Here is a 20017-nt window from a genome sequence, read left to right as displayed (position 1 = left end):
ATACTTCTCGAATCTCGAATTTGCTTGAAGCTGGGAAGTTCATTCGCTTCTAGTGTCTGCACGATTTTCCCAGGTTCCTAAGTTTAGAAGATCATGTTAGGACAGGCATATTCCACTCTGCACAAAGGCAAGCGAGGACAAAAGTACTCGCAGTTTGCATTTATTTGCAGAGCCGATTTCCCCAGAAACCTCGGTTTTGAAGTCTGTGTTAGGGAAACACATTTCAATCGGAACAAAAATACCCCCTATTTGTATGAATTCGCAATGCCGATTTCCCCACGCTCCATGGATTTGAAGTCTGTGTTAGGGAAACACATTCCAGTCGGAACAAAAATACCCCCGACTTGCATGAATTTGAAATACCGATTTCTCCAGGCACTCTCTATTAGGGAACACATTTCGGTGGGAACAAAAGCTCTCCCTACTTTCGTGTGTTCTTCTTCTTCTTTTTGGCTTTAAGAGGGTTTAAACTTTTCAGTTCACTCGCCTCTAGGCTCTTTCGTGTATTTGCAATGCCGATTTCGCTGCTTGGTTTTAAAGTCTGTGTTAGGGAACATTTTTCGATGAGAACAAAAGTCCCCCTACTTTCATGTATTTGCAATGCCGATTTCCCCAAGGCTGCTTGGTTTTGATGGCTGTGTTAGGGAAACCGTAAATCGGGCCAATCAAAACGATGCAGTTAGGGCGTTTAGATAACGCCTAATATTTTACAGTTATTCAATTGTTTATCTAATGAAAAACAACATTTTGTTAGTTGCGATAGGTGCGTAGAAATATTCCCTATCAAGTGATGCAAACATCTCTCCTATCCAGTACGAAATGTTCGAGCTATAAGCATTCGAAATCTTTCATTTTTTCCTGCATGTTCTGTGTTTAGGTTTTCATTTTACCCTCCATATATTCCGGTTAGACGTAGTCCCACGTCAAAATTCTTACATATTATTCGGATGTCTACTGAATAAATCACTAGTCGGAATCAAAGTCAACATCTGTCATGAAACATGGTCACTTGATCCTCTACAGAAATTTTTAATACGAATTTAGAATTTTTATTCAAAATAGAATTTATTTTAGTGTGTAAGCATCTATTAGAATATAGATTAGATTAAGTGTTACAGCTTACTGTAACATAACTATTATCTTTGATAAATTTGTCTCTTAATCTAAGTTTTGTTCATAAAAAGAATCAGAGAAAACATTCCAACCTCATCACTCATATACCCCCTTCCTTGATGCACCCATGACATTTTTCTCCTTAATTTCTGCACAATTTTTCTGATCAGTTCGTGTGAGATACGACCTCGAAAGTCTTGCAGCGTCCAAGACTGAGTATGCTTTCTCCATGATTTCAATCTCGGGATAACGCTTCCTTGTGAGGATCCACACTACTTCTGAAATTACTCAGCAATAAACGATTTAGAATTGAAGCTACGCTTAGCTTCAAATTCATGTGTAAACGTACTTGTATTCAAGAGTCCTCCGAAATCAATGCACGACAAAACAACAGCATAGTTTTTGTAATCGGTTCCAAGAACCCAATAGGGAGCTTCAACGTCCACTAAAAATAGATGACCGGTTAATAGGATGGCATTGTCTCAAATTATTTCAAACATACATGGAACAGGAAACTTCACCGCAAGTTTTGCTGGCTGAACAATTCTTGCCGATCCGTAGATTGAATTTTCGTCACCGGTACTGAAGTAATAAACAAAATAAATTAAGAAAAAAAACTTCCTCAAATTGTCATATTACATCATGTTTGATTGTTGATTCGTGACTGAAATTGTCCCATCGGTGTTTAATCCATATTCCGCGATAACGCATCGCCCGATCAGTTCAAACACGAAAGGATATTTCTCCTGTTCATACCAGCGTCCCAGGTATGCCTTCGGATTGAAATCCTTCTCCACGGTTACGTCTGGACATTTTCCAAGCGAGGCAATTTGTCCACTCGTTGGAATTGCCCCAACTGATAAGAGTAGTAGTATGACGCTGTTTCGTCTGCAATTGAAGACAAATCATGTGTAACATATCTTCTCGTCGGAAGTAGTGGAAAGCTGAAAGTAAATTTTATTTCCATTGGTCATTGTAGTTCATTTATTGTTTTGAGATCTTCGCTTTCGTTCTTAATACCACTAAAAATTTATTTTATAAATAAAAGTTAATTTCCACAGTCAGTCTTTCGCTTGTTTCTGTTTTATACTGATAGTTGAAGAGCAGTTTTTTTATTTGTTAAAGTATACGATCTAACTAACAGCTAAACCAGGGACGAAAACAATATCACATCCAGCAGACTTAACCTCCTCCTAGAATTAGCTAGCGATGATCCTGAAGATCCTGTGTGAGTTGGTTTTCGAAGGGAAGACGAATCGGATGGACCAGCAAGCAAGGAAGACGTCGAAGTTGGAGATGATGAAGTCAATAGATTGGATGTTAGAGAAGAACTCGAAGATGTCAGAGAAGAAGGAGATGATTTCAATGGATGTGGTAAATATGCTGCGTAAGAATGAATAGGAGAGGCAGTAGTTGTAGTTATAAGGCTGGGAGAAGAGTAATTAAATCGATAAATGTATGGGCTCAGGATGGAAGGAGTTGAAGTGGGAAAAGAGAATGAGAATAAGGGATTCAGAGAAGAATATTTCGCTAACGAAGAGAGGGTTGGATTGATAGGAGACGGAGTAGTGGTACTTGTAGAAAAGGAAGATTTAAATCGATTAGTGAAATGATCTAAAGCAAAGGGTGAAGTGGTCGAAGAGAAAAGGGACGAAGAGAATGAGTATAGTGGTGCAAATGAAGACAAATAAGGACGGACAGTAGTGGATGAACTGGGTTTTGTATAAGACGCGAAATCCGAAAGTAGTGAAGAAAAATTAAAAGTATTAAATGATAGTGGAGACAATTTAGACAAAGAATGGGAAGGTGAACGTGAAGTCAGAGATGAATATTTAAATGGCGAAGGAGTAGTAGTATACACATCATAGGAAAGAGGAGAGATAGATGAAGACGTTGAAGATTGTTTTGAACGATTATTGATATTTCGTTTTTCTGGATCACAATTTTGCTGGTTTGTTTGCGTCAAATAGGCTCTGGAGATTTTTGCTGCATCCAGAACTGCATATGCTTTTCTTCTTGCTTTTGGTGAAGGGGAACGCTGTCTAGTGAGAATCCATGCCATACCTAAAACATAAGAAGATTATGTGAAAAACATGCAGTGCTTTCAATCATTAATGTGTACTCCGACTGGAAAGATCTCCAAAATTCAAACAAGAGTAGACTACGGCAAATGTTCTATAATCAGTTCCTACGATCGAGTAGGGAGCTTCCGAATTAACTAGAAGAATATCCACGTTAATAAAAATTTCAGTTAGCACCAGGAATCGGAATATTCGCTAGCATACATGGTACGGGAAACCTCGCCACTAGTCTACCAGATTTGATAATCCTTGCTGTTCCGTAAAATAAATTCTGTTGTCCGCTGCTGAAATTATACATTTTTATACATTTTTGTTGAAGATAGCGAACCCCAAACTTACTTGAAGTCTGTTTGTCGATTTGTAATCGAGATTATTCCTTCGCTGTTTCGTTTATAGTCAATCGTAACACAGTGTTCAGAGTACTCAAATGCATAGGGATACTTTTCCTGCTCATACCATCGTCCCATGAATGCATCTACGTTGAAATTTTGCACGGCTGGTACTTTGTGGCATTTTCCAAATGATGGTATTTGCCCGTTTGCCAGGGTTACACATATCGATAGGAGTAGGAGGGTGAGGGTTATTCGTCTATAAACATACAAAACCATGTTAATGAGCATTCCTTGGTCGTATTAGAAGCTGAATCTGAAGAGTCTACGACAGAATTCTACCAAATAACCAAGATGTTGTAATCGTACAGAAGAGGAGAGATAAAAGAATATGTATCGAAAAATTGGTTAACAGGCTATAATTTGGATGAAGCTCAAGATAACTGTCTATCTAGAGTTTCATTATAATTATCGTCTGTAAATCTTAGGCGAAAAGTTTAGATGCAATTCTACTGATGAATACAATAAAAAAAATGTGATTATGTTCTAGAGAGCTAAAAGTTATTTACTCAGTAGCCCAGAAATGTTAAAAGCATTTGTAAAGGAAAAAAAATCGCATTACTTAACTTGCATATGTGTACTGTAATTTAATCTATCTCGTCCATTTTTAAACACTATCTTCATTTGATATATAATAATTGTTGAAATATTCTAAATAATTCCTGTCTCTAGTTCGCCACATTTTCTAAGGTTTCTAAGGTAACAGAAGAGAATGGGTTTTAATTTCCGGGCATTCTGGCGGATTCTAAAGGGTCATCCATTAACATTAAGTGATTGGACCGTATTTGTTAGTCGTAAGGATGACCATCATTTTGCCGTTCAACAAGACGGTGCCACTTACCACACAGCGCATGTTAGAATGGATTTATTGAATAGAAAGTTTGGCGAACGTGTTGTTTCGAAAAATGGACTGTCGATTAACGGCCTCGCTCATGCGATTTGACGCCATTGGATTTCTTTTTATGGGGCTATGTCAAGTCACTGGTCTACGCCAATAAACCAGCAACTTTGGAAGAGCTCAGTGATAATACCCAACGGGAAATTCGCAACATTCCTGTCGAAATGTGTGCCCGAGTAGTGAAATAATTAGGTCCAACAGATCGATCGCTTTGAACGGGCCCATAGTGGTCATATGACCGAAATCGAATTTCAGTCTTAAAATGTAAGAGTTGAGCTACAACCAGAATAAGTTGAACCCAACAAACCTGTGTTTTATTAAGAAAAAAGTTTTCTGTCCACATGATAAGCACGATTTTAAACTCCCTCCGTGGACAAGCGTGGACATTGACTTTACCTCTACCCCTGTTGTTTTTCCATATATATTCCATATAGAAATAATTGAATTAGTCCCATAGTCAAAATATTTTAATTTTATATTTCATGTTTTTATTATTAAAAAACAGATAAAGTAATTCATGGAAACAAATTATATGCTCAAAAAATTAAGTGAACATAAGGCCAATAGCTCCTCAACTGCGCTCCTGTCCAGCCACATTAATCGTTGTCGTCTACGCAATAAAGAACCTCCATCGGCGTATAATTACTAGAGAAGGCATTCTATCCCATGTTTCATTCAAAATATTTTTTATTTCCAAATCCATAGTGACCATTCGGAATTGTGTATCTAGATGACTTCAATAGTACTTGTAAGGCAAAATTAAACCAAATTACTCTCGACTCAGTGGGCCCATTCTTCATTCAGGGTCTGTAATGCTAATTTCGTATTTTTGATTATAAGTCTTAAATCAAATTATCTCGACGGAGATCATTATGCTGACTAAGTAAATTTATTTGTCAAAAAATCCAGCGCCTCCAGAAAATTTTCGGGATACGACGGTCTACCAAAAGCGTTCTTTCTAATACTTTTGACGCAATTCATCACCAATTGAACATCGTTTTCAATAAAGCCCATCCAGATAATATCCGACAGAATTTTCGAAAGCATTATTGTTTTTTGTAAGAATAAGACTAATTTCCTCCAAACTTTAAAAAATCGGCTATAAAAAATAGCTGAACGTATTAATATGAAACGTTTACAGGATAGACAGGAATCACAGACTACACCCACACACATCAGGATAAAAATATGTAGGGGAAGGGTGGTAAAGACGGACAGCCTAAGTAAAAGTTGATTTTTTTCGTGAATTCCACAAAAAAATATAGCTATTTAAAAAAAATATATCTCACCACAAATTGAAAGAAATTGATAGTAAAATTTGTTTTTGAGGCAGAAATTTTGAAAAATTAATGTGTAAGGCATCTTTGAAAAAGTAAGATTGAGTCGAGAAAGACGGACACTTAGGCGGGAAAGATGGACACTTGGGGTGGGAAAGATGGACACTAACCGAAAATTCAAGTTTATGTACTCGATAAGTTTTGGAGGTCTTCAAATGTGGCTTAAAGTTAATCTGACAAAAAAGCTAGACTAAAGCCACATGGAAGGACTTGTATTTTTTGACGTAGGATTACGTCTTTCGGGAACATATTGGGGTACAAATTGAAACTCGAAAATCGGACACATCGTGAAAATTGTCCAATTTCAAACGCCTATTGCTCAGACATTTCATGATGGATTGATGAGATTTAAGCGTCAATCGATTTCGGCACTCCATAACAATTTTTTATATCGAAGAAAATAATATATGAATCTAACTATCGAACAACTGAAAAATCTCAACCCCTATCCTAACGAAAATAGCCATATCTGATTGGTCGAAATTGACGACACATACGGCGCGTCCCTAACAGAGACATCAAAACCAAGCTGCCTAGGAGAAATCGACATTGCAAATACATGAAAGTAGGTGAAACTATTGTTCCTACCGAAATGTATTCCCGAATAGAGGCATCAAAACCAAGTTGCCTGGGGGAAAACGGCTTTGCAAATATATGCAAGTCGGGGGCATTTTTATATTTTATATTATTACTATATATGTTGGTTGCTTCGTGAAATTTCATATCAATGACCGATCATGCATTGTGAAAAATTTAGTACAAGTGTAATTGTAAAATTGTATATGGTAACAGTTGTGTTAAAAATTACTTGATATGTTCATATACTTCCCATATTGTCTACATATAGTATTAGGTGTTGTAAGTCCAATTAAAATTCGCATTGGGTTGAATAGCTGAGTGACTATTATATAAATTATAAAAGAAAATGATTTTTTCCATTTCAAATATGTTTTCTCAATATTAAAGTACCATCCCAGCAAACATTAAATCGTATAATTTTGCACGTGCCAAGTCTTACAAGAAATCCGAATAAATCAGAATCGCATATAATATCAATCAAAGTATGTATCGTGTATATTTGAAATCGCATAAAATGTAAAAACTCGATTTTATATACCATTATCAAATTAAGTCGCAATTCGGTATAATAAACATCAATTTTATGATGTATATTGTCGTAAAATATATTTAATCCGCATCATATGCGTATATTACGCTGATGCAGTTTATGTGTCGTATAAGCGTATAATTTTAATCGATTCAGTACTGTAGTAAATCGTGTTGCATGCTGAAGAAAATCATGGAACAGTAATCATATTAGATCCTAATAAAGAACATATTACATCATATTGAAATGTCAATGAAATGCTGATGCACTTGAAAGTTTTAACCGCTGTTGAATTATATTTCAGATAGCCGCGCGAGATAGCTGATGGATGATAATCCACACGACGTGAGTTCGAACCCACATCGGAGCAGTTTTCACCAAACATCAATCTGTGTCATTTTAAACATTCATATTCCATTCCCAACATGAGTCAATCAATCAATTATTATTTCTACGAACATAAATACTCATATATAAAAATGGCGATTCGTGAGGTTATAATAAACATTTCACGAAAATATTTTGTGCCATTGGTTTTTTTCTATGTCTGTAATCAATCGTATATGAGTATGGTAAAAGTCGTATTTGGTGCTTTGACAATTCATGAATATATTCATATTAGATCGCAATTCAATTCCAACATAATCGCTATTATAGCCGGTCAAAGTTGCATATTCATCCAAACAAATTCGGTAAGCATTTGCCATGTATGTATATGGCCTCCACTTTTGCATGCATATGCCAGTTAGGCGCATTATATGCCAACCAAATTTTAGGGCATATGATGTTATATATACGCTTGTTATGCGATTTAATGTTTGCTGGGCATGTTTATACTGATGAGAAAAATTGATAATTGTGTTCGGTATTGGTAATTATCTTATATTACATTGGTGAGTTTTTTTTTCTTTATTTAATCCATACACAACACAGGAGGCATCTCGTCTAGGATCAAAGAGGACGGTTGCCATCATATCATGTTCCACTTCGGTATCTTTTATCTGATTCGCACCATCCAACGACTGTTTACCATATTTCTGATGATGACCATTCGGTAAACACTGGTGGGATGAACAAACAATACCCAATAACCAAACAAAACGGCCCTTTTCAGGGACATCAAATCATTGTCGAAGAGTTTAACGATGTAATTTTTCAAAGATATCCAAAATCAACAGATAGCCTAACGGAATCCTACGTCAACTACGCGGTCGTGTCTCGGACACAACCCCCCTGTGACTTTTTTCTCATTTTATTCATTTCTAAAATAGCTTCCGGCATTCGGATTACGTTTTAAAGACCGCTCTGCTGATTCATCCATGATATGTGGTTGCACTTGCTAACTAAGTTAGCATCTGCTAATAAAAGAAGGTGGAGATACCCATAACAGATCTCTTTTATGTTCTAAGCATGAACTATCAGACATTGGGTTCAATTTCCAATCAGTTATGGATCTTCCCGGGTTGGTAATTTTCTTGACATGCCTTGAAAAAACTTTGGGCCTGAAGTTGAGATTATGTCGGAACGAATTGGAACATTGTTTGTTTTTATTTTATTTATAATGTTCAATAAATAGAAATTTATGCCTGCAACAGAGCCAGTTCGCTTTGATTGTTTTTTTAACACTGGTTTCTTTATTGTTTCGAACATAAATATTATCTATAAGATAAATCGGCCTGTTCAGACCTTTGTAGTGGTATGAGGTGGGCCATCATCATCATCATTTTATCTTTAAATTGTCTTGAAAACAAAATGTTTGTTCTTTGTCGGTGGAGTGTCCGTCTTAAGCGACTTGATTAGTATTTTATTTTCGCTAATATTTTTGGAGTAAAAATGAGAAAACTTCACCGCTGATTCGATAAACTGGAAGAGAAGTGATGGTAAAACATTCACGTAACGAAAAATCTCCCAACAAATTACTAGATAACATTGAGAACCTTATTTTCTGCAGACGAAAACTTACATCGAGCTGCTCTTTGTAGATTACTTTTTTGTTTTAATTTTTGTTTTTTGTTTTAAAAGTTGTCTACGTGGTATGTGAAGAGCCCTTCTATGAAAGATCTGTTAATAATAAATCTCCAATGGCATTGCCAGTAATGGAAATCGATTTACAGACCCGACCTTAGCTTCCCTTCAAGCACGCTCTGCTGCTTGCTAAGTTATAACTGCATTATTTTGCAAACAAACTGATTTACAAATGCACGGAAATCACATAGCACCAGTACAACGATCAATGATTTTTTGTCATCTTTCAAATAGAAATAGAATTACGAAGACAACGATATTGAATTAAAGAGATTAAAGGAGTTCATTCGTCTCTACATAGAATTACACGACAATATATTGTTTATATGCATTTCCCCTTTTTTATTTCCAATCGGAATGGAAGCAATTGAGTTGCCTTTGTTCACCGATTGGTGATCGTCTGAAAACTCAATTTTAACTCCAGCACACCAACACTGGACTGCGTAAGAAGCAACATTGTGTTGCTTCGGTTTAGCGTGTAAATTATATTCAGCTGTTTTGACGTTTCGTCTAGTAAACAAACATTTCTATATACGCAAATTTTGTTATCAAACTTATTTAGTAATGTTCCGAGAAATCGGAGCAAAAAATAAAACCGTGAATAGTAGGAATAAATACAACATTTTGGTAAATGCGGGTGATAATTGAAACAACCCTCTTCCAGAACCGTCCTTGGAGTGCATCTCAAATGTGATACAGTTCGAATGTGCAGAGATCAAAACAGAACCGCTGGACGGACTGGATCCCGAACCGGATATTATTTTCCCCCAAGTATGTAATCGCAATTCTAACAATGTGGGCATCCAAACGGCCAAGCGGAAGGTTACGAGTCGAGGTGTTCAGGTCGATTTACAACCTGTTCCTAAGGAAGTGTGGATAAATTCTCAGGTTGGTACAATAACGGATGAACCGCTTGCCCCAGATGTAACAAATGGAGCCATCGAGAAGCAGTGTAGGATATGTCTGCGGCGCCTACCGGAAACCAGTTTATCCTACATACTGTTCCCACAGAAAACGAAAATTCTCACTGCCCTTGGGATCAAAGTGTACCTTGGCGATGCATATCCGTTTATTTGCCGGAATTGCACATCGCTGGTTGATCTGATATATGATTTCCGGAACACATGCATGATGGCGCGAAATATGTTAGTGCATGAGCGAAAATCAATTACCAACAATGGCTGGGATCGAACGGAGAATTTAGAGCTGATCGATAGGTGTAAAGTTTTGATAGATTCCCATAAACGTGATATAGAGACAGCTTATGAAACAACGTCTTTTTTCAAGCAATCCTTGCCACAGGAAGAGGTTAAAATAAAACCAGAAGCAATCGAGCTGGTGATGGTGGATCAAATACCCGTCAGTGAAACAAAATTGGTCGATGTAATCGACTCACAGCCGGAAAATGATTCAAGCAATCATTCTCCAGTGGCGCAGTTGATGGCGGACACTAATTATAGCAAGTCAGATTCAGAAAATAGTTCGGCAGAGAATGACGATCAAAACCAAGACGATTATGATTCCTCTTCAAGGGATGAGGATTACGCGCCAAGTCCTATGCCAGTTCCAAAAACGTTCAAGAAGAAACGAATCCGAATCGTTACAAAGCCATATAAAAGACGACAGCGAAAAGAGAAGGACTCGAGTGGGGATGACCAACTAGCCCTGCAGGATGCGGAAGGTAGGTTGAAAAAGAAACGAAAGAATGCAGCCGATCCAAATCGGAAGCGGGGTGCTCTTTGTGATTTCTGCGGAGAATGGGTCGAATATCACACAGTCGAAAGCCATAAAAATCAGCATCTAGGTGAGTGAAGTCTTGGAATGGTTTTGGTTCATGTGGTATTATTTCCAATTGTTACCATTTTAGGTGTTAAACCTTACGCATGCCAAACGGAGGGATGTAAATTATCCTTTTCTTGTCGGAATTTATTAATAAAACACATCAAACGTCAACACGGAGCAGACGGGCCGGAATATCATGATTGTGAGGTTTGCGGCCAACGAATCAAGGGTCCGAAGGCGGCTCTCAAGAAGCACCAGAAAACGCACACAGAAGAGAAGAATTTTATTTGTGCTGTTTGTGGTAAATCACTGAATGCCCTCACAATGCTGGAGAGCTAATTATCATTGCTTCCAGGGAAAGGTTTCACCACCCAGGGCTATTTGCGGCAGCACTCGATAATTCATACCGACTTGATGCCATTTGAGTGTAGCGTGTGTCACCGGAAGTTCAACAACAAATACAACATGTTAACACATGAGAAGAAGCATTTTCTACGAGGTGAACCATCGTCTGCCAACAATGCTTCTATCGTTGAGGATGTATCAACCGTGTTGCCACCATTTGGTGTGTATCCCACTAACCAACCACCGCTGTCTCTGCAGCAGGAACAGCACCAATCGATTCATCTCAGTGCACAACAGCCATTGCTTCATCCCCAGTGAAAATGTTCTAGGATTGTGAATGTGTACATATAGATTAACGAACTAATCAACGGTTTTGATACAATTAGAAAATTTGAGAAATTACCATGTCATCGAAGGAGAGAAAAATAGCGTGACTAAATTCATGTCACGTTTTTCACCACACGCACTAGAGAGAGAAAAAAAGCTGTGTGTGGTTTTGTTTCCCCTAGCTATGTGGACCTGGGCCACTCTGAATTGGTTGACCCTCCATAACATACCGTTTGTACGGAAAGAAGACAATTGTACTCCAGGCGCGGCCAACAGCTCAACAACCCGTACCATCAGATGTGCCATTTATATGAAGTATTAAACGAATATCGAATCTGGAAATAATATTATATTATAATGAAAACTTTCATTAAAAATATCGAAAGCAGTATAGACTAGGGTTGGGCGATTTTGGATGGATATTTAGAAGATCGATCTTTTCGATCACTCCGATCTTTTTGATCGTTCTTTTTTTTGTAAATTTAGTTTTCTGAGTTAGAGGCGAAAAAACTGCAAAATTAAGAGCCTCTTAGAAACGAAGAGAAGAAGAAGAAGATTTTTTTTAGTGAACATTGATTTCAATGTCTTCAAAAATCACCTAACAAATTTCATAAACATTGGATCCATTTCAAGATGTCAAATCAGTGGTCGTAAATTTAGGAGAAGCAGAAGCAGTATATTTACAACAACCCATTCACTAGGCTGACAGTGACAATTGTGACGAAATTAGATGGTGACATCAGGTTCCGCGAATGAACTGCGAAGTTTGAAGCCTCTTAAAAACAAAGAATGGAATGGAAAGGTTCAGCTGAAGCGTTCTTTTCTAGAACTGAGACTACAACCAAGATTTCGGCTAAATGCAAGATGTATGACACGGTATTTTATCAGTGGGTAAATATCGGTAGTTGAATTTACCGGATTAACGGTAAGTTTTTTCGTTGTTTTTTTTTCAAAAATTAAAGCTTTATTCTGCAAAAATGGTTACAAATTCAATATTCAACGTATTGCCCATCGCTAGTCACAACTTTTTCCCATCTTTCTGGCAATTCACGGATCCCTTTGTGGAAATAATCGGCCGGTTTGTCGGCTAACCACGAATCTATTCAATTTTTGACTTCATCAAAACCTTAGGATTGCTGGTCAACCAGGCCATGTTGCATCGATCGGAAAAGGTAGTAATCGGACGGAGTAATTTCTGGAAAAAACGGCGGGTGGGATAGGACCTCCCATTTCAGCGTTTCAAAGTATGTTTTGACTGGTTTTGCGACATGCGGCCGAGCATTATCGTGCTGCAAAACAACTTGATCGTGTCTTTGCTCGTATTGTGGGCGTTTTTCCTTCAGTGCACGGCTCAAACGCATCAATTGTCGTCGGTAGAGGTCCCTCGTTAATTCGGGTTTAGCAGCTCATAGTACACCATACCCACCAAATAGACAGCATAACCATAACCGTGAATGTTGATGCACGGACGGGGTATCCATACGATGCCCGACGTTTAGGATTGTCGTAATGGACCCATTTTTAATCGCAAGTAACGATTCGATGCAAAAAACCCTTTCTTTTATGCCGTTGGAGCAGTTGTTCGCAAGTGAAAAAACTGCGTTCGACGTCTCGTAGCTTCAATTCATACGGCACCCAATGACCTATCTTTCGGATCATTCCCATTGCTTTTAAACGATCGAATATGGTTTGCTGAGCTACTCCAAGTCTATCTGCAAGTTCTTGTTGCATTTGTAACGGATCTTGTTCGAGTAAAGCCTCCAATTCTTCATCTTCAAACTTTTTTGGCGGTCCGGAACGATCTTCGTCTTCCAAGTCAAAATTACCACTTTTGAACCGTGCAAACCACGTCTGTCACGTTTGCTCAGTTGGAGCATGGTCACCATAAACATCGACCAAAATGCGATGACTTTCCGCACTTTTTTTCTTCATATTGGAGTAATGAAGTAACACTCCCCGCAAAAACGCTCTCGTTGGTACGATATTCGACATATTCGAAGTGGCAAAAAACTATGTTGTTTACGCTTCAAGTTTTTGACATATACTGAAAAAGACGCGCAATGACAGTAGCTTTGCAACGAATATATGGAAATTTGATTCACTGAAATAATAATCAAGTTACGCCATCTGTTGTAAAACCGAATAAACTTATTTTATAATTTTTTGGGGTAAAAACTATTATTAACATTGAGTAGGGTTATGATATTAACAAGTTCTGCATCGCAAAATGTTGGTATTGAAAAGCTCTAAAAGTCGACCGAAGGCAATTTTGATGTAGAATTCAAATATAAAACTTAGAGCACAAAAACCGTTTCGTCATGGTCGTGGACAAACTTTTATATTTGAAATTCTACATCGAAATTGTCTTCGTATGACTTTTAGAGTTGTGAGGCCCTAAATTCAGACAGGAATCACCCGGCGCATCAATGCACTCATCATTGCGCACGTCCACACGTCTTACCTCGAGGTCGTTCCGTAATCGAAAGAGGACTATGCAACGATGTGTCAGAACTTCTCACCACGTTGACGTGTTGCCAGTATCAAATGCCCATAACGACTTCCTAAATGAGCTACTCTTATCGAGGGGTATATTGACCTCACTCACAAGAGTTTATCAACCCCTACATTTTGCGATGTGGAACTTGTCGATATCTTAATTCTACTCAAAGTTATTGATGGGTTTTTACTCAAAAACTCATGATTTCAATTTTATTTTATCAAATACAAAAAATAAGATAGTTTTGAAAATCACACATCATGTAGAGTGAAATATGCTCTTTCAAATGCCGCCAATAAACATTGTTTATGTTTGCTCCAGAAAGAAAGATAAACTAATGAAGAAAGCTTATATCAATAACTTTGAGCAGGGTTGAGATATTGATGAATTCTACATCGCAGAATGTTTGTATTAGTAAGCTTTGAAAGTCTTTTGAAGACCGTTTGAATGTAAAATTTGAAATATTAAAGTTGGAGCAAAAAAAGCAGTTTTTTTCATGGTGACCCTAACGCAACTTAGAAAAAAAGCGCTATACCGGTTATTTCAAGAGATAGAAAAATACTTTGTTCTACAAAGTTGCTTACAATAATTGTGCAACTATGTTTACCTCTACTACGACAAACAACAAGCCCGTGAATTGGTTCTTGAGAAGCCTCCATCTGATGTTCCGGCGAAAAGACCTAGCAATGCAATGGACTTGAGCGGCTTTAATGACGGTAAACCTGAACCATTAAAGACACTTGCAAAGCTAGGCCGTATAACGCTGGAATAGGAAAAACTATCTCATTACCTACTGGTTCAAAATCTGCGAACCAAAGGTTTGTAATGGAAGAAATTGCACTTCCGGGTTTTCCAAGAGCCTGGAGGGTGCTGAAAATTGTACACAAACTAACCAACTCTCTTACAGCGATGTAACCAGTCGTGTGGAGGTGAGAATAAAAAACTATCCAGTAGTTGAGCTAAGCACAAATCAACAAAATTTTGTTGAAGATACAATTTTTGATGCTGTTCTACTTTAACGGAAAGAACAACTGAAGCCAAAATTTTCCAATTGCAACTACAAACCAGGGTACATGATTATCAACTGTTTCGACAAACCTACGTCTGAGTAGTTGATAAAATTGGTCCCTTCCCTAGTTCCGTGGAAAGACACGGAGCTTCTAACTGTCGATGAGAGCAACATTCCAAAGCCAGACATTCTTGTTACAATCTTTCCGAAGAGTGCAAAATATGATAACAACACAATTAAAGCGTTTATCGAGAACCAAAATAATAACATTTGCACGTCGAATGGACACTCACGCTCGACGGATCATCAATGAAGACGCTAGTTGACCGAGACATGACCATCAATTAAAAATTTGGTTCAGAAAATCAAACAGAAGCTCAGGTAAACCCGAAACAAAAGACCCTGGAGTCACTGACGAAGGGAAGAATCTAAACTCTGGACAAACGGGCTTCACTCGTTCAGACCTAGAGGACAAAACCAAAGCCGCCAAAGGTGTCAGCGGTTTACAGAACTCAGGGTCAAACAAGGTAAGTGCCTGTTCGTTCCAGAGGGAGAGCTCAAGCACTTCATCAAGAAGACCTGAAAACATTGCTGGTTGTTATAAAAGCTTCAATGATACCACAACGAATGCTCAGAAACAGACCAGCACACAGACAATTGGAAGCTACTCAAATCAGAGGGATAATCACATGCCCCTGAAGAATGTTAACCAACAAAACCCACAAGATGGAGAATAATGTAAAACTCATTCAGGTGAACCTTCACCACGCCAAGGGAGTGAGTAGTGTCCTATGCAGAAGGTTCATTCACGAGAATTTGGACGTGGGTCATATTCAAGAACCTTGGTTCAACAATCATAGAATCCGAAGAATTTCTACACCAAAATGTAAGCTCGTTTACGATAGCACACAAACTGCACCAAGTGCAGCAATTGTTCTACGGGATAACATTGAGCATGTACCCTTTACAGAATTCATCAATAGAGACATCGTGGCAATACAATTGGAGGTACCAACGACCCGAGGGAAAACCGCTATCATCATCGCATCGGCTTATTTTCCAGGAGACAACGTTGAAATTGTCTCATTAGAAGTTGCTGCGTTGGTTCAACACTGTAAATTGAAGAACAAACAATTCATAATAGGATAGTAATAATAGTAGCGGCGTCAATACTAGGGGTGAGTGTTTGCTTGAATATTTCATGTCGCATAATATTAACATTTGTAACCATTTGTTTACACAGTTAGACTAGAAGTTCTTGATTTAACACTCTGTAGCTTTAAATTATCAGATACGTTAAAGAATTGGCATGTGTCAAGTGAAGAGTCGCTATCTGATCACAAACATATAATGTTTAATTATAATTCAGGGGATCCTCTGATAGAACAATTCAGAGACCCTAGAAAAACAAATTGGGATATTTATCATTCCAAATTTCTCGATAATAATTCGATGTCATTGAAAATTATTCCTTCCACTGAACAGCTCGAACTAGTTTCGTCGGAATTTGGGACCAATATTTCATCAACATTTGAAGAACCCGTTTACACCTATTTTCAGGTGAATAAATCCATCTATAGCTATAGATCTCCCTAGTGTAAACCCGCCATAACGGAATATAATAAAGAAATTCGCAAATCCAAAGGAAGGACTTGGAAGCTCACTTGTGAGCAAGTTGAAAATATACCTGCTGTAGCAAGACTCCATAAAACCCTCTCAAAGGATCATACCAATGGACTTGGTAGTCTAAACCAAAATAAAAATGGACAGTTCACAACCGATTCTCAGGAGACAGTTAGTATCATGATGGAAACACACTTCCAAGGATCAATCCAAATGACTTCGGGAAACGCACAGGTCCTCAATACAGCTCAATCTTGTCCAATCAGAGACGAGAATAGAGCTAAAGAAGTGACTAGGGCGGTCTTTACGAAGTCAAGGGTTGAATGGATAGTGGATTCCTTAAAGCCCTCTAAATCTCCAGGACTAGATGGGATTTTTCCAGTGCTGCTACAAAAAATCCTCCTAATTTTGAAAGTTATGGATTACTCCATAACCGCCCAGCTTAGCTCACCTCTATCTAATTTTCTTAGGGTCGGCTTCCGAACTACGGGGGACTCCCTGTACCGCGGACGACACTACCACAACCGAAAGAGAAGTTCAATAGGGCTGGTTCGAAATGAAAAAATATGTGAAAACTACTAAATCATTTACAATTTACAATTTTTATTCAATAGTTTCTTCGTTGCGGCGCCGTTCGTCGACCGTTGGGCTCTTCGATGAACACGTGGTTGATGGTTGATGAAACGGAGAGAGAGGAGAGACTTTCGGCACGTACCTTGGTCGTGGGTTGAACTGTGATACCACAGACGGATTTGACAGCGAATTGCGGTTCTGTTGTAGAAATCGCTGGATTAACTGCAGCGCTTAACCTGCGCACGGGCGGCTGGAAGTTTCCTAATCCGGGGGCACGCTTGGAAACAGCGTGGCGTGAACCGGAACGTCCCTGTTTTCTTTGTCACACACCCAGGAGTATAACACTCACTGTAAATATACACTTTCTAACTACGTTTACTTCACTATCTTCGTATAGTTGTTCGTCGTTTCCAGACTCCAGCTAAAGTGCCCGAGGTCTTTTACATTTCCTTCCACGAAACCTTGATCCTTCTTTCATTTCCCGTCTACTCTCCTCTCTCAATCCTTCCTCTCTCCTATTCCTCTCTCTCTCCCACTTCCGGAACATCATCCACTCATTATCATTTTGCCCGCCGATAAACTCAAGGGGACTGACAATCGTCGTAGATTACAATTCCGAATTAGTACAAACACTTATAATTATGGTTAATAGATACAAAAAAAACAATTTATGGAACAAAACTAACGTTAACAACAATAAACAATGTTGAACCAGCCAGCAATAAACAAAACAAATATTTAACTTAAATACTAGATTTTGTTTTTCACGAAATTTACTTTTTTTTTTGTTCGCAAATTGAACTACCCTTTTTGTTAGGTCATTGGTCGGTAACAATTTGGCTCTTATCATTCGTTTGGCAATCATAGCATGTATCTAGTTGGAGATGCACTTGTCAAAACCACATTTATTCATAGCTCTACTTATAGAATTATGTGAAACATTATCAAATGCTCCCTCAATATCAAGAAAAGCAGCACTTCTATTATTATGCTATTATTTGCACTTTTTATTTCCGCGGAGGGATCGATTCCTCGTTTAAGCATGAATATTTTCCCGGGTCAACGATGGGTATAATAATCACTTTATTCGAAAGATAAAATTTCCAAGAATTATATGATTGTCAATTATTGATCCGAAAACTTGGTTTAATAGCTCAAAAATTGCTTTGAAAGCATGCTATTGAAATCATAACAGTATAACTCATTGACGATGTTTGCATCAAACCAGCAATTTCTGATGAACTTGAGGTCAATAAACGAGTCATCTTCCATTTCAGTGGTGATATGGTACCGAATCATCGAATATTGGAGCAAAAACGTCGGGGTGGTAATTTGTGAATGATAGTTTTTCGAATCATTAACGGTATGAAATATTGCATCAAATACTGATATCACGCATCAGATTTAGTTGAAATTTTGTTTCATTTTCATGTTTGTACTTTTTGGAAAAAATCTTCACCAAAAGTATGGTCCTGAAAGAGTTAAACAACTTTATAATTTAATTCATAGAAACGTTGATTCCATTCATGAATCAAGCATACGTGGAGTTTTAAAACTCGTGAGTAACATTGGACACCATTGAATGTTCTATTAAATGAAATGCAGTTTACCTTTGTTTCGTCATATTTCTAAAATGCATCAATCGGTTATCTATCTTTTTATCTACAACTCTACATGAAACACGATAACGAAGTCACAACAATCCTAACGACCCAACTCCTTATTTTCACTATCGATAACTCAATTTCCGCCGATGTATTCCAACGTCAAACGGATACGCACAAAAAAAGCGGTCTCATGTATCCGTCTTCCACCTTTGCTTTCACCGGGTAATAAACTGTCCACAGACAGCACCAATCAATCGAATCAATTATCAATTCACGTAAACGACACTTGTTTGTTTGCGGAAGTAACACTCAGGTAATGCCGACAAAATGTTTTGTTTGCCTCGCGAGCACCTCTTGATCCTCCGAATGTACGTTGAAGAATGAACATCTCACGGAGATGTTTCCTTCCCAGCACACCTCGGAAGATTCACGAGCGCAGAGAGATTGTATGTATGAGTTCATACCGACGAACCTAGGAGATACAGCGAAAGTACAGCTATCCAATTACTTCGCTGCCGGGTTAATTGGAGTCGATCGATTGAGGGATTCTATACCAGCAATTAAGCTGAAATGAACTGTTGGGATGCAGATCAAACTTATCTTGGGTTTGATTGTTATGACACATTCTCTAGATCAGGAAGTCTGCGTTTGCAGTTCGCTGCATATTGTAGGTTTCAAATCATATAATGACCGTGTATTGGCGCATTTTTTTGTCAAAACAATACATTTAGTTTGTCACCAATGAGTAGAATTGCAGCCTACAAGGGAGACTTCTCATCTATCACAAAACTAAAAGTCACTCGAAAAACTGTTTGATCATTGAAGTCATAAAAACTTAATGAGCAAAGAGTGGAACGACTTTTTATTCAGTTCCTAAAAATGGTCTTGCTTCCGTGATGCATGCGTATCGCATTGGTAATTATTCATCAGTCGCTTCTTCTACTGTTTAAAAGCATTTACTATGCAAAATACCTCAATCTTCATTCGATTCCACGCGTAGAAAAAAATTTGCAATTATATTGTGACGTTCCAAGTGAAATGGAAACTCGTTATCTACACGCTGTATGTAAAACACGACGATAACAGCTGTTTATGGCTGTTTATGTTTTCCTCCGTTCGCAGAAATCTTGACTGTGTCATGAGATGAATATGGACCTGAAATGCGCTATTGGAGTAGCCCTAGTGACCCGATTCACTGAGGGGAAAACCTGTTTCTTAATGGCAGTTGGATTGAAGGAATATGATAGCTTCCAATCACTGCAACATAATGGTCCCATGGATGGTGGTAGGTAAAATGATACAT

At 38.0% G+C, this 20017-nt stretch overlaps 2 protein-coding genes across 4 annotated transcripts; one reads left to right on the top strand and one right to left on the bottom strand.

The window, feature by feature from the left end:
• Positions 1 to 1078: 1078 nt before the first annotated feature.
• LOC129777243 (apolipoprotein D-like) lies at positions 1079 to 19113 on the bottom strand. Of its 3 annotated transcripts, none has more exons than XM_055783410.1 (5): positions 18718 to 19113; positions 1753 to 2001; positions 1616 to 1695; positions 1463 to 1558; positions 1079 to 1391 (listed from the first exon to the last, which is right to left on the bottom strand). In XM_055783410.1, exons 1-5 carry the CDS (start codon positions 18744 to 18746, stop codon positions 1210 to 1212), a joined length of 636 nt encoding a protein of 211 aa, XP_055639385.1. In that variant the 5' UTR covers positions 18747 to 19113; the 3' UTR covers positions 1079 to 1209. The 3 variants fall into 3 exon arrangements, with proteins under 3 accessions (XP_055639385.1, XP_055639383.1, XP_055639384.1); XM_055783408.1 differs by lacking the exons at positions 1079 to 1391; positions 1463 to 1558; positions 1616 to 1695; positions 1753 to 2001 and adding exons at positions 2008 to 3177; positions 3236 to 3331; positions 3399 to 3478; positions 3534 to 3782; XM_055783409.1 differs by lacking the exons at positions 1079 to 1391; positions 1463 to 1558; positions 1616 to 1695; positions 1753 to 2001 and adding exons at positions 2008 to 3177; positions 3236 to 3331; positions 3399 to 3475; positions 3534 to 3782.
• Positions 9426 to 11788, top strand: LOC129777242 (zinc finger protein 28 homolog). Its single transcript, XM_055783407.1, has 4 exons — positions 9426 to 9555; positions 9616 to 10755; positions 10819 to 11034; positions 11089 to 11788. Exons 1-4 carry the CDS (start codon positions 9516 to 9518, stop codon positions 11394 to 11396), a joined length of 1704 nt encoding a protein of 567 aa, XP_055639382.1. The 5' UTR covers positions 9426 to 9515; the 3' UTR covers positions 11397 to 11788.
• Positions 19114 to 20017: the final 904 nt, after the last annotated feature.

This window comes from Toxorhynchites rutilus, chromosome 3 (genome assembly GCF_029784135.1).
Source record: "Toxorhynchites rutilus septentrionalis strain SRP chromosome 3, ASM2978413v1, whole genome shotgun sequence".
Lineage (NCBI taxonomy): Eukaryota > Metazoa > Arthropoda > Insecta > Diptera > Culicidae > Toxorhynchites > Toxorhynchites rutilus.
This window is presented reverse-complemented; position numbering and strand designations above follow the sequence as displayed.

Coding starts and splice junctions, on each gene's coding strand:
- LOC129777243 (XM_055783408.1), bottom strand. CDS start 18,746: ATGCATTTTAGAAATATGACGAAACAAAG. Junction 3,332..3,398: donor GGCGAGGTTTCCCGTACCAT/GTATGCTAGCGA, acceptor ATATTCTTCTAG/TTAATTCGGAAGCTCCCTAC. Junction 3,178..3,235: donor TGGAGATCTTTCCAGTCGGA/GTACACATTAAT, acceptor CTTATGTTTTAG/GTATGGCATGGATTCTCACT.
- LOC129777242 (XM_055783407.1), top strand. CDS start 9,516: ATGTTCCGAGAAATCGGAGCAAAAAATAAAACCGTGAATA. Junction 9,556..9,615: donor AAAAAATAAAACCGTGAATA/GTAGGAATAAAT, acceptor ACCCTCTTCCAG/AACCGTCCTTGGAGTGCATC. Junction 10,756..10,818: donor CCATAAAAATCAGCATCTAG/GTGAGTGAAGTC, acceptor TTACCATTTTAG/GTGTTAAACCTTACGCATGC.